The sequence below is a fragment of the Dermochelys coriacea genome, chromosome 10 (genome assembly GCF_009764565.3).
Source record: "Dermochelys coriacea isolate rDerCor1 chromosome 10, rDerCor1.pri.v4, whole genome shotgun sequence".
In the NCBI taxonomy this organism is placed as follows: Eukaryota; Metazoa; Chordata; order Testudines; family Dermochelyidae; genus Dermochelys; species Dermochelys coriacea.
The window spans coordinates 35178956-35193300 of record NC_050077.1 but is presented as its reverse complement, the minus strand read 5'-3'; the positions used below and the strand labels follow the sequence as shown (position 1 = coordinate 35193300).

Here is a 14345-nt window from a genome sequence, read left to right as displayed (position 1 = left end):
GCCCAGGACCCTGTTGGGCCAGGTGCTGCACAAACACAGAACAACCAGCTGGTCCCTGCCCCAAAGAGCTGACAGTCTAATCTCAGCACCCAGCCTGAATTTCTCCCCCACCCACGGCCCTCTGTGCCCTGGGCGATCCCCAGCACCACCTCAAAGCAGCATCAGATCCGGGGAAGAGCAAGAAACAGCCTGGCAAACACCCCAACAGGGTGGTGGTTCCTAAGTCTTGATGCCCTTCCTGTGGAATACCCGTACTTCCCATTGATGTCATCCCCTGGGGGCGAATTGGGCCCCCTGTTTGCCAATTGGACCTGGCCACCTCCTAGCCTCCTCTCGCTCCACAGAGTTGTAGAATGGCAGGGGCCATACGGTATTATGGCAATTGCAGGCAGCCCAGCCACTTACGCCAAAATGGCCACTGAGCTTGGGTGCCTGACTTGTGACTGCTTGGGGCCTGATTTCCCAGGGGCTGAGCACCCCCTGCCTCTCCCCTTGACTCCGATGGGAACTGCCAGGAGCTCAGCACCGACGGGAACCAGCCCCTGGTGTCCCAAGTCAGGCGCTTCCAAAATCAGTGGCGTTTTGGAAAATGTTGGCCTTTCAGCCTTGCCTTGGGGGCTCTGGCTATCCAGTGCTCTCAAGGGCCCCCCTTTTCACTCCCCAACGAGAACCACCACAGCCAGTTTGGGAAATGTGGAATGAGCAGGACCAGTGCATGGGGGAAAGCCCAGATTCCTCTGCAGCCAGAATCTGAGCATCTGGGGTAATGTACCCCTGAGTACCCAGCACTTGGGAGCTTGGTGCAGCCTCAGTGGGACTTACAATCCCTTTGGGGCCCTTCAGAGGAAAGTGTTGTGGGAGAAGATGAACAGAGACTCAATCGTCTGCAGGCTTCTGGACCTGCCCAAGAAGAGAGCAGCTCAAGGGGAAGTGCAATAGCACACAACTCAAACCAAGGTGCACCCTGTTTCTGTCCCAGGGAGGGAGGGAAGGCAAACCAGGAAGATCTCCCACACGTGTGGACCCCTCTCTTGCTCACCCCGCTCGGGCATTCTGCAGCACACACTTCTCATGCACTTAAACACATCCCTCTCGCATTCCCCTCCCCGTCCCGGCTCTTGCATTGGTACACACCCGTGCATTCCCGGGCAGTCACACACCTCTTTGGAACACCAGCTGTGGAGGATATTAGCTGCAGCATGTCAGAACATGACTTGGGACGGGGGCATCTCTGTGTTTTCATTTCACTGCCATCCCTTGCCCAGGTTTCCTTGGTGAAGGGTAGCAACGGGCTCTGGTCACAGTTTGTGTATGCTGGGCTTGTTGCTTCTTACCTCATAGCAGGAACAGCAGGGTCCGTGATACCCCGCTCGGGAAGCTGTCTCTGGGCTTGTTTTACTGCAGAGTTGGTTTCTTCTGCCCAAATGCTGCTGTTAACTAAAGTGATTTCCAGAGTGAATTCTGTGCTGTCAATGGGCATCCGGCAGCAGGACAGTCCTGGAACTTGAAACGCTTGGATTATCTTCACCAGCCATGCAACTTCTCCTGCAAACCACCCCTTTTCCTGCTGCTAGGGCCAGGCACTAGCTCCCTCTCCAGTCCTCATTTAACCTTTGGAGACCACCAAGAAGGGGACAATCAGTGGCGTTTTTGTGATATGGGAGGAAGTGCCAGAGACCCCTCCTCAACCATTTCATGGAATAAGCACATATCTGGGCTGGGTTTGAATCAGTAACCCAGTAGAGAAAAATTCAACAGCCCTACCAGATCCCTCAGCCAGGAAACTGAGAAAGCACCTTTGTCACATTGTATAAGGATGGGCCATGAGCTACACAGCTGGCCCCGCAGGGGTTGATTGATGTCTCCTGTAGCAGCAGTAGCACAGTATGTGTGGAGGGGGCAGGTCCGGGGGAGGGGGCACAGACTATTTTCCTTTATAGGAAGTACACCATAGCATCCAAAGGCTGCTGCACATCAGCACTAGTCCTTGCTACACTCAACCTGGTGAGAGAATCATTGTAGGGGATTATTTAATGCTATGAGGCAGGATGGCCTAGTGGTGTGAGCACAGGCCTGGAAGCTGGGCGATCTGGTTCTCTGCCTCATCCTTGCTGTGTGAATCCAGTCAGTTTACATCACCGTTCTGTGCCTCGGTTTCCCCATGTGCAGAATGGGGATAAAAGATCCCATCCTGCTTTGGAGGGGTGATGTGAGGCTTAATTAGTGTCTCTTTGTCCGGTGCTGTGAGATCATAGGTGGTACCAGCTATCCTAGGGGAAGGGATTGGGTTGGAGGCAGCTCTCTGCATAATCAGGTCCTATCTTTCTGTGAATGAAAACCCATTGGCATCGCGGGGGGGTTGCTCTTTAAAGCTCCACGCACCAGCTGGCCTTCATTGTGCATTTGCTACTGTGCAAAGGCTCTCCGTTTATAAACTAGGATCTCCTGGATTTCAGATCCTGGCCAGCTCCAACCGCGCCCCCTCAGAAATTGTCTGGGCCTGCACTGACCAATCCTTGCCCCTCGGTGCCAGCTGAGGTGCCCAGAATCCCCCCCAGATCTGACTTGCTTTCAGAACAGAAATGCTGCTAGTTTCGCGGGGATAACTCACAGCATCTTGTTTTTTGCTGTGTGCTGCTGGCATCTGGATCCTCTCTGCAGGGGTGAGGGTAATGTGGTGTTATGGGAAGGCTAAAGAACTGGCAATGACAGCTAACCCAAATGACACGCAGCAGAGCTGTAACTTTCTCCTGGTGCCTAGATCCTCTGGTATGTGGGCCCCTTACAAATCCACCTCGCTGGCCTGCCCTCCTCCCCAGCTCCGGGCGTCTTCCCTCCCGCCCAAGCAGAGATTGTATAGCAAATGCTAGAATGATACTTAGCTCTTCTTCCACACACAGATCTAGTGCTCGGGACATATAATTCCCCCTTCAACAGCTGGGGAAGTGAGGTGAGGAGACATGCCCGAGGTCACGCAGCAAGTCCATGGCAGTGAGGAACACAGCTCAGGCCCCTTCAGTCCCACTCCAGTGAGCTTTCCCCTGGAACAGGGTGTCAGAGCCTGAGCCCATATGGCTACACAGCTCTTTCTAGTGCCACTGCACAGGCCTGAAAACCTGGGCTCTGAAACTCTCTGTTGTAGGCTTCTCCTTGCTTTACAGCCATACCCTGTTTGGGTGGAGAACTGAGACACAGAGGGGTCAAAGGAGGTTCCCAAGGTCACACAGGGAGCCCATGGCAGAGCAGGGAATTGAACCTCAATCTCCTGAGACCCAGTGCCAGACCTTAGCCACAAGAGCATCCATTCTGCTGGACAAGAGCATGGGTGTGGGCATGCTCCACTGCCCCCTGCAGGATGGAATCATACATGCTCAGACAGCTGCTCACTGAAGGCTGCCCTTAGTAAAGATGCTCCTCTGGTGCTAACACCAATGCCTTTCCAAATAGCCTTATTGTGGTGTCCCAACATTCATTGTTTGGTAAGTAGCCACCTCTTCCTTCCTGCTCTCTGTCCCAGTTCAGCACAATGAGGGTGACCTCAACCAGATTCTGCAGCAGAGCATTGTGGGTGATGCTATGGAAATCCCCAGCCAGCTGAGACATTGCTATTGGTTGAGTTCCTGCTCCCCCCTCTGCTAACAAGCTCTCTCTGACCCTCTGAGTTCCCTGCTGCCTATGGCATAGCTCACAGCCAGCCCCAGGGAGGGGCAGATGTGTGCAGAGCGGTACCAAGTCTGGCAGACCCCAGGAGAAAGCCCTGTCACAGGGCGCTTGCAACGTAGTCCACTTCCAAACATAGCTAGGGACATGATCCCTGCCCTGAGGAGCTGACAGACTGAAAAGCTGAGGGGAGAGGGAAAGGGGTGTAACACGCAGGCCAAGTGATCCTGGGGCATGGACAGTCACTTACAGGTTCTTGGGAGCTTTATAAAGTCATATACACTGAGCTCTTTGGGGGCAGGGACCACTGCTTTGTTCTGTGTTTGTACAGCACCTAGCACAATGTGGCCAGGGCTCCTTGGTGCTACTGTAATACCCCTAATAAATAATGTACAGTGCCTAGCACAATAGGGCCAGGGCTCCTTGGTGCTAACATAATACCCCTAATAAATAATGTACAGCACTTAGCACAATACACATCATATTAACAAGAATACCTAAATTACATGCCCAGGTGCACACACACACACTTCAGCCCTCCTGTGCCCCCGACCTGCCAGGAATTCCCTGCATCAGTCCTGGAGTCCTGGCTCCTCTCCCAGTGCTTGACCTTTCCCTCTATTGAGGGGAGCAGTTGACTCACAAGGTGGATAAGTGCACTGGATATTGACTACAGCCATGGCAGGCCTTGTGGGAGGAAGGGGGTTGTTGGGGGGATTTAAAGACGCTGGCCAGCCTGGATGGGGGGGGCTGCATGTATACGGGGTGGCCTGGAAGGCAGCACGGCCACAGGGGTTGCAGACAAAGATGGCAATGGGGCACCATGGACAGAGCTGACGAGATGGATCCTGGGCATATGAGCAGGGAGGGCAGAGCTCTGACGCTCTGGAGCTGGCGATGGAGAAGGGGGAGCCAGCAAAAGGATTAGTGGGGTGAGAGTGATGGCAAAGACCAGGACTGACATGGAGGGAGTGGGTGGGAATTTAGACTGATGACAGGAGGGGCTGTTTCTGTACAACAGGGGTGGAGAATTATCCAGCATAGTGGGTCTCTGTGCCCTTGCAGGAGCAGCCCTCCCCAGGCCCCAAAGGACTCCCCTAGTGGTTCATGAGGCTCCCCTCTGCCCAGCACCACACACGACAGCGGGTGCCAGGCAGTTTGCGTGGCAGGCCCACAGGCGTGGCAGCATATGGCGATGCCCCTGACCATGTCTCTGCCTTGCAGTGCGACGATGAGTGCCGGCTCGATTGAGCAGGAGCCGTCGCGCAAGCTGGCCTGCTGCGGGGTGCCCCTGATCACCGAGGACATGCAGTCGCTGGCCATCCGCACCCTCTCCGGCTCCGACATCAACAAGCACTATGACCTCATCCGCGAGCTCGGCAAGGGCACCTACGGCAAGGTGGACCTGGTGTCCCACAAAAGCACAGGTGAGGCCAGCTCGGCTCCTAGCAGCCAGGCCTGGGCATTTGGGCAGGCGGGGCTTGTTGGCAGCTTGGCAATCCATGGGCTGGGAGCGGCTGGACGGGGAGGGGAGACACGGCTGGGGTGGAGGAACTGAGCAGCCATCTGAGATTCAGCCCAGACCTGTTAGCAGGTTGGGGAGTATAAGGATTCTTGTCCCTCCTGTTCAGCTTGGTGCCTGTCTGCTGCGGGCTGACTGATGCCCACTGGGAGTGGCTCACCTCGGGATAGTTCCAGCTATGCCAGCTGCAGGAAGTGTCAGGCTCCTGTACCCCGGCTTGGGTTCAGCTCATGGGGGAGTGAGGAGTTGCTCAGACAGAGACCCCTGAAGCAGGCTGGGTCTTGGCTCGTTATCGCCACATCCGCAGTCTAAGTCAAAGGGTTTTGCTTGCAGAAATTGCACTGGCATGAGGGGTGCACTCCCCAACCCACAGCCAAGGGGCATCCTGCTACTGGGAGAGTAGCAGGTCTGGCCTGTTGCTTGCCTCTTACCAGGGCCTGTGGCCACAGGGATTCGCTCTGTGTGCCATTCCACTGGCTATTCCCTGACACACCCACAGTCCTCTGCCCCTGGTGAGCTGACAGGATAGGCATGGAGGTCTCCATGGTGTGCTGAGGCTGGGGCGGTCCCTTCTGTACAGCTCCCAGTAGACCAGGCTTGCTGCTTTGAGGCTGTTCTGTAGTTCTGGGGTGGGGGGGCAAAGCCCTTTGGGGAGGATGCCAAGTGCTCCTGTTAGTGTCCCTGCCCAGCTACTGGCCCCAGCCCCAGCAGAGCTGGTCAGGAATTTTTCAATGAAATGGTTTTCATCCAAAGGGATACGTTTCCTGGGAAAGGGGCGTCATCGATAAACTTCTCCACTCAAAACATTTTTGAAAAAAAGAGTGTCAAACTCAACATGAAAAATTCCACTTTTCTGGTTCAAAACGATTTTTTGTTTAGAAATTTAAGCTAACGAGAGTTAAAAAGATCTTGAAAAAATTGACAAAGTGGAAATGAAACGATTCCACTGACCTGAATCAATTTTTCCCCCCAGACTTTCAGTTTGCACATTTTTTTAAGATTTCAACTCTTTGTTCTGATTTGGGATGGGAACATTTTTTAAAATCTTGAAAACGGTCCAAGGGACAGGAAAATCTCAGTCCTTGTGCTCAAAGGCCAGTGTCTCCCGCCCAGGCCTCTCCAGAGGTCCAGTGGGTGTGGGCCAAGCCATGACAAGCACCATTTGGAGCTGGGTTGGTAGGGAGAGCAGCACCTGCTGGGACGTCACTGCTTGGATAGGTGGGGCCTGAACCGGGGACCATGAATTTGGGAGCTCTTGTGGGAGTGTTGTGTCCCCCCCAAACTCCTCACTGGTCTGGGAGGAGCCCTATGTTGCTGAGCCTTCTCCTGAGCCTTTTCCTCTGTAGGCACCAAAATGGCGCTGAAGTTCGTGAACAAGAGCAAGACGAAGCTGAAGAACTTCCTGCGGGAGTTCAGCATCACCAACACGCTCTCCTCCAGCCCCTTCATCATCAAGGTCTTTGACGTGGTCTTTGAGACTGAGGATTGCTATGTCTTCGCTCAGGAGTATGCGCCTGGCGGGGACCTCTTTGATATCATCCCACCACAGGTACCGGCTGGGAAGCTTCCCTAGGCTACCTCTCTCCTGCCCCCCCGGAGTCTGAGGTTTAACACCCATGGCCCTCAACTGGGGCTGCCCCAGCTCCCCTGCACAACAGACCCCTTTCCTGCACGAGAAGACCTTCTTCTCCATTGACCCCCATCCTACCTCTGCTACTCAGAGACCTAAAGGCAGACTCTATCCTCCAGCAGTTATCTCATGTGCTAAGCAAGGGTGCTGACTGGAGCCAGCGTATCAGGCTCAGGCCTGGCGGGTGCCTGAGTGCAATACTGCCACAGGAAAGCCCTGACATTCCCGTATGAGAGCTCCTAGGCCTGGTTCTCCTCTTGCTAACACCTTGTGGGTCCTTTCCACTTGGGCAAGGTGAGAGTGAGTGGAGAGCTCTGACTTGGGAGCATCCCGAGTGTTAGTGGCTCCTGCATATACAGGGTGTTCAGTAGGTGGCACTCTTGCCCCCGACTCTGCAATCAGACCTCACCCCTGGGGGCAGCATGCCTGCAGATGAGACAAAGCTGAGTCCCTGGCCACTTGTGTCCTGTTAATGAGCCTGTAGCAATTTTCACAAGAGCAGGGCTGTTAAATACTAACTGGGGTCACAACCTTCCTGCTTATGCTTGCCCTGCAGTTGCAACTGGGTGCATCATGCACCACTTCCTGTCCTAAACCCTTGCCTAGTGATGCTGTGTGCTGTTAAACTGCTGGCATGTCCCGCCCCAGAGGGGGCCGCATTTCAGTGATGGGTGAAGTGATTTGCAAACTGCTTTGGGATCCTGAAAGGTGCTAGATGAAGATAAGAAATTAATGACTATGATTCATTATCCTTATGAAAGCAGGGAGGGTTCAACAGTGACCAGGGGTTCATAGCCACCTCCTGGGGTGACCTAGCCCAGTGGCACACATAGTACTGCTTGCTCTGATCATAAAACATTTTCCCTCTCTGCACTGAAGGAACAAGGCATGGGGGCGGGGGGAGGAATAAGCAGGCAGAACTGAGAGAGAACCAAGGAGAAAGGATTACCAAAGAGTAGAAAGAGATCTCCCCAAATATAATTAGACATAATTGAATTGGAAGTGTAATGAAATCGTAATGTAAAGCAAATAAAGGAAATGTGATTATACAGCTTCAGCGGGTGCTTTAGCAAAGACAAGAGACAGGATGTGTGTGTGTGTGGGGGCGGGGGTGAGTCCTTGAAATGCCCTCTCCTTTGTGACCCAGGAAATTCTAGCCCCTGTGTGCCTCTCACCAGTTTGATCTTTGGAAGGCTGGCATTGGTGTCTGCCATTGGCCCAGGGATTCAGACTAGCCTGGGTTCTGGCTAAGATCTTCCCTGGGGGATGCATTCTGGACTGGTTCCATCAGGCCTGCACTGGTCTCCAAGGTAGTGGTGAGCGGTAAGGACCTTGCCCCCTGGAGAAGAAGGGCAACTGTATCCCCACCCCTGCTGAACTCAACAGCCCTGACCAAGTGACTAGCAGTTCTTACCCAGCCACTTGATTGCCCCTCAAGCCCTTGGTGTGTGGGGGGGAGGGAAACAGTTTGTTGGCTGCCATTTCAGGATGATGATGGTTTCCAAATTTCCGCCCAGCTTATGCATTGCACGTGGATAGGGACCCAAGGTGATGCTGCCATCAGAGATGCTAGAGGTAGAGAAGGCCTTTTAAGTCACCTAAACCATCCCCTCCCGACCCAGTGGCCAGTGTAGGGTTGTTCTCCAGGCCCCCCGGACCTCTCTGCCTTAGATATTTCTCGTGAAGCTCAGCCTAGACTTCCGTTTTGTCAGTCTCCTCCCTCTTACCCTGTCCAACCCCAGAGCACCCTAAGCAATTCCTCTCCCTGCTCCCACATGGACACCATGACCTTCTCTCGTCCCTTTCACACTGCCTCAGCCAAGCACCCTTCATATCTCTTCCTCAGCCAGCCCCTCCAGCTCCATCAGTCTTCTCAGCCAGCTTCCTCTGGGCCCAGGGGTTGCTCAACCCCCCGCTCCACCCCAGACCCTGCTCCCACCCCACCCCTTCCCCCAAGCCTCCACCCCCACCCCGCCTCTTCCCACTCCTGCCCCTTCCCCACCTCTTCCCACACAGTTCCGCCCCCTCCCTCCAGTGTGCCCCATTCCTACTCCACCTCTCCCTCCCAGCGCCTCCTGCATGATGCGATTTGGTGAAACAGATGATTGCGGCAGGCAGGAGGCGCTGGGAGGGAGGGGGAGGCGCTGATGGGTGGGGCAGCAGGCAGGTGGGAGGCGCTGTGAGGGGGAGCTGGCTGCCAGTGGGTGCTGAGCACCCACTAATTTTTTTCCATGGATGTTCCAGCCTTGGAGAATGCATGGAGTTGGCACCTCTGCCCCCTCCCAGGGTGTCGTGGCCTGTTGGGGATTAACAGGCACTAGAGGGAGACCTGGGAGGAGGAGAAGCTGAGGTGGATCTCCACTCACTTGCACTGGACTTGGCCTCTCTCAGGGAGAAGGTCCTCAACTGAGATCCTGCTGCCAATTGACTTCTGGGTCCAGCACTGGGAGCAGGGGACCTTACCTGGGATTGGGGGGTGACAGTGGATGGGGGATGTGCCTGTAGAGCCACGGCTCCATGTCACGGAGCAGGGAGGCTGAGCAGAATGTCCATGGTGCAGCCAGGTCTGGGCAGCTCGTTACCAGATACTGCCCAGAGAAGAGCCACAAAGCCGTTTGGGGGGCTGGAAGGGCCCACTCTGGGACAGACCTCGGGGCGGTCAGTCATCCCCGCAGCGACCAGGAGCATGGGGCATGTGCAATTTCAAAGTGACACACTTCCATCTGTGCGAGGGCACATGGCGGCCTGGGGAAGGAGGAGCTTAAGCACTGATAAAGGAATTATAGTAGGACCTCCTTAATTCAAGCTCCTAAGGGGAGAGTCTTTGTGTGACCTGAAATGTGCCAACAGGACATGTCTGCGATGGGGCCCATACACCTTGTGAGGAGCCTGGCAGTCAGGGACAGTCCCCAGAAGAGTCAACCTGCTGTTAATCCATTCACTTCTGTAGTTCTGTGGCTAAACCCCCAGTGCCTGCCTGTCTGACTCCACATGTGCTGGAGATCAGGCTAGGCCGCTGGGTCGCAGCAGACCTGTGGAAATGACACCCCCCCCCGCATCCCGATCCCCGTGCCCATTGCTAATGCACTGTGTCTACCCTTGCAGGTGGGCCTCCCCGAGGATATGGTGAAGCGCTGTGTGCAGCAGCTGGGTCTGGCCCTGGACTACATGCACAGCAAGAACCTGGTGCACCGGGATATCAAGCCAGAGAACGTGCTGCTCTTTGACCGCGACTGCCGCCGGGTCAAGCTGGCCGATTTCGGCATGACCCGCAAGGTGGGCTGCCGGGTGAAGCGCATCAGCGGCACCATACCCTACACAGCACCCGAGGTGTGCCAGGCCGGCCGGGCCGAGGGCTTCGCTGTGGACACCAGCATTGACGTGTGGGCCTTCGGGGTGCTCATCTTCTGCGTCCTGACCGGCAACTTCCCCTGGGAGGCAGCTGCTGCCTCGGACACCTTCTTTGAGGAATTTGTGCGGTGGCAGAAAGGGCGCCTGGCAGGTCTGCCATCCCAATGGCGGCGCTTTACAGACAACGCCCTGCGCATGTTCCAGCGCCTCCTGGCCCTGGACCCCGAGAAGCGTTGCCCTGTCAAGGAGGTCTTCTACTTCATCAAGTATGACCTGATGTCGGAGGTGCGCCGCCGGCCCTCCTACCGCTCCCGCAAGCATGCCGGAGATAAGCTTTCCGCTGGCCCCCATCGCCATGAGACGCCCAGCTCCTGCACTCCCACCCCGCTCAAGAGAACCATCCTGACGGAAGGCAGTGGCCCCCGGCTCTCTACCTCCGAGCCAGGCCTGTCCTCCCCGGGGGGAGCTAGCCGGACAGACGGACGGCAGGACAAAGGCAAAGGGCAGATGGTCCTGGCCACAGCAATAGAGATTTGTGTCTGATGAGGGCTCAGCGGGATTGAGGGGGCAGCTGGTCCTTGCAACACCGCTCTGCTCTGTACAGCCTGCAACGATGATGTCAGCACCCCTGCCTCCCCGCCCCACTGGTGAATGGGGCTCGGGGGGGAGGGGATTCCTTTTTTGTGTGAAAAGGGACCAGGAGCCACGTCTCCCGAAGCAAAAAATACTCACACTGCTAGTACTCACTGATACTGAGGCCGCAAAGTACAGCTAACCCCTGGAGGAAAGGCCAGAGTGCAGACACAGAGCCAGGCAGAAAGGCCCTGACTTGGCAGCCGGGAAGGACCCTGTGTGGCATGGTGGCCCCTCCCCCTCACGTCTTCCATGATTGGGTTGGGGGCTGCTTCCCCGGGCACTCTGCACTGCGCCCCCCCTTTGTCAGTGGGGCATGGGAGGAGCGCTGAGGCTCTTCCCATTGTTGGGGGTGGGCAGGGACTTTCACAGGGATGAGAGCTGGAAGACACAGGGGTGTGGGAAGGAGGGAATCGGCACCCAGTCTTGGACACACGGATGGGTGGCCATCTTGTGAGCAGCAGGGGCTCAGCAGGGATGTCACAGTCATCGGGCGTGTGGGTGAGGTGGGGGATAGGATGGCGTGGGACTGCCAGTGATGGGTGGTTTGTAGTTAATAAGCAACAAGGCTGCAGCAGGCGTGTGGCTCTGGGGGTCACCGGGATCCCCTATCACGTCAAGGCTTGATATGCGAACTGTGCATTGTTCCCTGGGGCAAGGTGGATGCTGGGGCTCTGGGCAGGGCTCTTGCTACAGGATCCCGGTGAGAGAGCATGGGGCCAGCACTGTCCAGTGGGCACTGCAGCAGCGTTGCCCTCCAGCACTGCCCGCTGTCGCCCTTTCGTTGGCTCTTTGTGTCTGTGCTCAGGTCTGGGGACTCTCCTGTGATTTCCCTGGAGGGGCGGGGGGGCTGGCAGGGTGGACTCGTGGGGTTTGAGTGGAAGGCTCATGAGCCCAGTCCGTGGAGGAGGCCTTTGGAGAGATTGTAGGGGCAGCGTGCACCAGCCTGTTTAATACCAAGCAGGCTGGGGTCTGCCCCTTTTGCCTCATCCCCATCCCCCACTGCCATCCTGCTTGGAGGGTGGCCTGTGATGGGGAGCAGGAGATAAATAGGAAACCAATAAGCCTGGTTGAGCCACTGACCCTGTCTGTAAAGGGGGTGTTCTCAGGGCCAGTTCTCTGACAGCCTGAGCCCAGCCATGCCCAGGGCACTTCCCCCAGGGGTGGGGACTCGGGTAGCCCCAGCTCCTGCTGCTCCCCTCCTTGCGGAGGGATTCTGAGGGAATGCCTCTCTCTGCCAGTGGGGAAAGCAAGTGCTAAATGTAGCAAATGTCGGTGTGTTCCATGTGTCATTGTGTGTCGGACCGGCTGGGCCCGGCTGTTGTCACCATCACCCTTCCCAGAGAACAGCCTCTCTCTGTCCCTGACCCCAATGGGTCAGCTGGGCACTGGGACCCATATGGGGTGCAAGGGGGCATAGAGCATGATGCCTTGTGAGGAGCAGAGATCTAACCCATTTGGTTTTAACTGGAGGGACACTGGCAGCAGGAGAGCTGCCATCAGGCTCCGGATCCCCTGCTCTGTGGGGTTTCTTGTGGCTGCAGTGGTTAGAAAGGCTCTCATCAGCATGCAGTGCCAGGCCATATGGGGCTGGGGCTTGGATGGCAGGGGCCTGGGAAGGGATGCTCACAGATATCCCTGATGAGCTTGGCCTGGCACCTGCTTCCTGGGCTGGATGGCTCTTGGTTGCCATCAATGGGACTCCTTGGGGAGGAGGTGTATGCTGGTGGAAAGCACAGGGGACAGGTGAGGTCAGCCTGAAAAAACAGCTGGTGGGGTTGCCCAAGGCAAACCAGTAGGCATTGGCATGGGGGTTGGCACAGCACCCACCACTTAGATGGATGCATTGGAGCCAAACCCCAAGTGGTGGCCAGAAAGGTAAGTTAATTGCCCCCAAAGTCTGGCCAGTTGCCTCGACAAGCTGGAGGCAGCAGGGGGTGCTGGAGAGAAGAGATGGAAGGCAGTGGTGCTGTCAGGGCAGGTGAGAGCCCTGTGTCCAGGGTGCTCTGGATCACTCACCATGCACTGCAGCCATACTGCACTGAGAGCGGCATGAAAGCCTGGGTGGGGCTGCAGGGAGGCAATGCCCTGGGTATGCCAGGAGCTGCTGTAACATGTGCCCCTGGGGAGATGGGCTTTGACGCTGAGCTTTCCTGGCCTCTAGAATGCCTCCACTTAGACCCAGTCCACACCCGAGCTGCTGGCCAGCTCCCAGCCCTAACCCTCCGTGCCCCACTGGCGCCACAGTGAGCCCTGTTCAGCCACTGTGATACCCTGTGCCAGCTCACTCTCCCCTAGCCAGTGATGGGAGCCCACTCACTGCCAACAGATGCCCATGCCAAGGCCGTTTGATGGAGGCACAGACATATTTAGGGTGGTAGCTTCAGTGGCTTGGGAACACGCAGGTGGAAATGACCCTCCCACCCCCCAACATTGTCACCTCTTAACGTGACCCTTCCACAGCCATGGGCTGAGTGGGGCAGGTGGCTGTTTCCCTGGTGTGCCGGAGCCCACTAGTACACCACCTGCCCAAAGCCTGTGTATAGCCCAGGGATGGGAGCTGAGCTTCATCTCCCAGCTGTGCTCAGCTGTTCTCTAGCTGTGGGATCAACCCACCCACATACCTGCATTACTGGGCTGTGTTGTGACAGGAGCAGGAGGCTGAGTGGCATCTGCTGACTCAGTTGGTCCCAGCTCGGTCACTGGCAGGCAAGGTTTGCAAACCTCGGTGTGGCCAAAGAATGGTGGGGAGTCCCCAGTCCCATGGTAGTGGCATGGTGCCACCAGCGGGCCCATGGCGACTGCATTGTCAAAGCATACTGGGAGACTGACCTGTGACAAGCAGGGTCGCACCGAGATGGGAGGGTGCAGGTAGGAGGTGTGTGAGAGCTGGGAAGTGTTTGTGCATGTAATGGGAGGTGTGTATGTGATGAAAGAGAGGTGTGTGTGTGTGTGTGTGTGTGTGTGTGAGAGAGAGAGATGGGCGTGTGAGGTCGGAGTGTGTGTGTGTGTGTGTGAGTGATCAATGGGAGGGTGTGTATATGTGAGAGGGTATGTGTGTGAGCGAGAAAGATGGGAGGGTGAAGGGAGGGAGGGGATGTGAGTGTGTGTGTGTGTGAGAGAGACGGGAGGGTGTGTGTGTGTAAGTGACAGACAGGAGGGTGTGTGTGTGTGAGCGAGAAAGAGATGGGTGGTAGTGTGTGCATGAGAGAGATGGGTGTGTGTGTGTGTGAGAGATGGGCGGGTGTGTGTGTGTGTGTGAGAGATGGGCGTGTGTGCATGAGACACAGGACAAAGGGGTGTGTGTGTGTGAGAGAGAGAGAGACAGGAGGGTGCATGTGTGTGAGAGTGAGAGATGGGCATGTGTGTGTGTGAGATGAGTGTGTGTGAGAGATGGGTGGGTGTGTGTGAGGGGGAGGGATGGATATAAGCACTTCTCTGATCTGCTGTTGAATCAGACCTGGAGGTCGGAGTTGCCTTCTCCATGGGCAAGTTGGGGAAGGGCCTTAGCAGGTCCAATCAGTAACTAATCACCCCAGGGATGCATAG

General features: G+C 56.3%; 1 protein-coding gene across 2 annotated transcripts in view; it reads left to right on the top strand.

Annotated features, from left to right (window-relative positions):
* SBK1 (SH3 domain binding kinase 1) overlaps positions 1 to 13742 on the top strand; it is a 46889-nt gene extending 33147 nt beyond the window's left edge. For both annotated transcript variants that reach the window (XM_038420639.2, XM_043493525.1), the window contains exons 2-4: positions 4885 to 5087; positions 6529 to 6731; positions 9918 to 13742. In XM_038420639.2, coding sequence (XP_038276567.1) covers positions 4892 to 5087; positions 6529 to 6731; positions 9918 to 10706 — 1188 coding nt within the window. In that variant the 5' untranslated portion in view covers positions 4885 to 4891 and the 3' untranslated portion in view covers positions 10707 to 13742. The remainder of the gene's footprint in view (positions 1 to 4884; positions 5088 to 6528; positions 6732 to 9917) is intronic.
* The last annotated feature ends 603 nt before the right edge of the window (positions 13743 to 14345 follow it).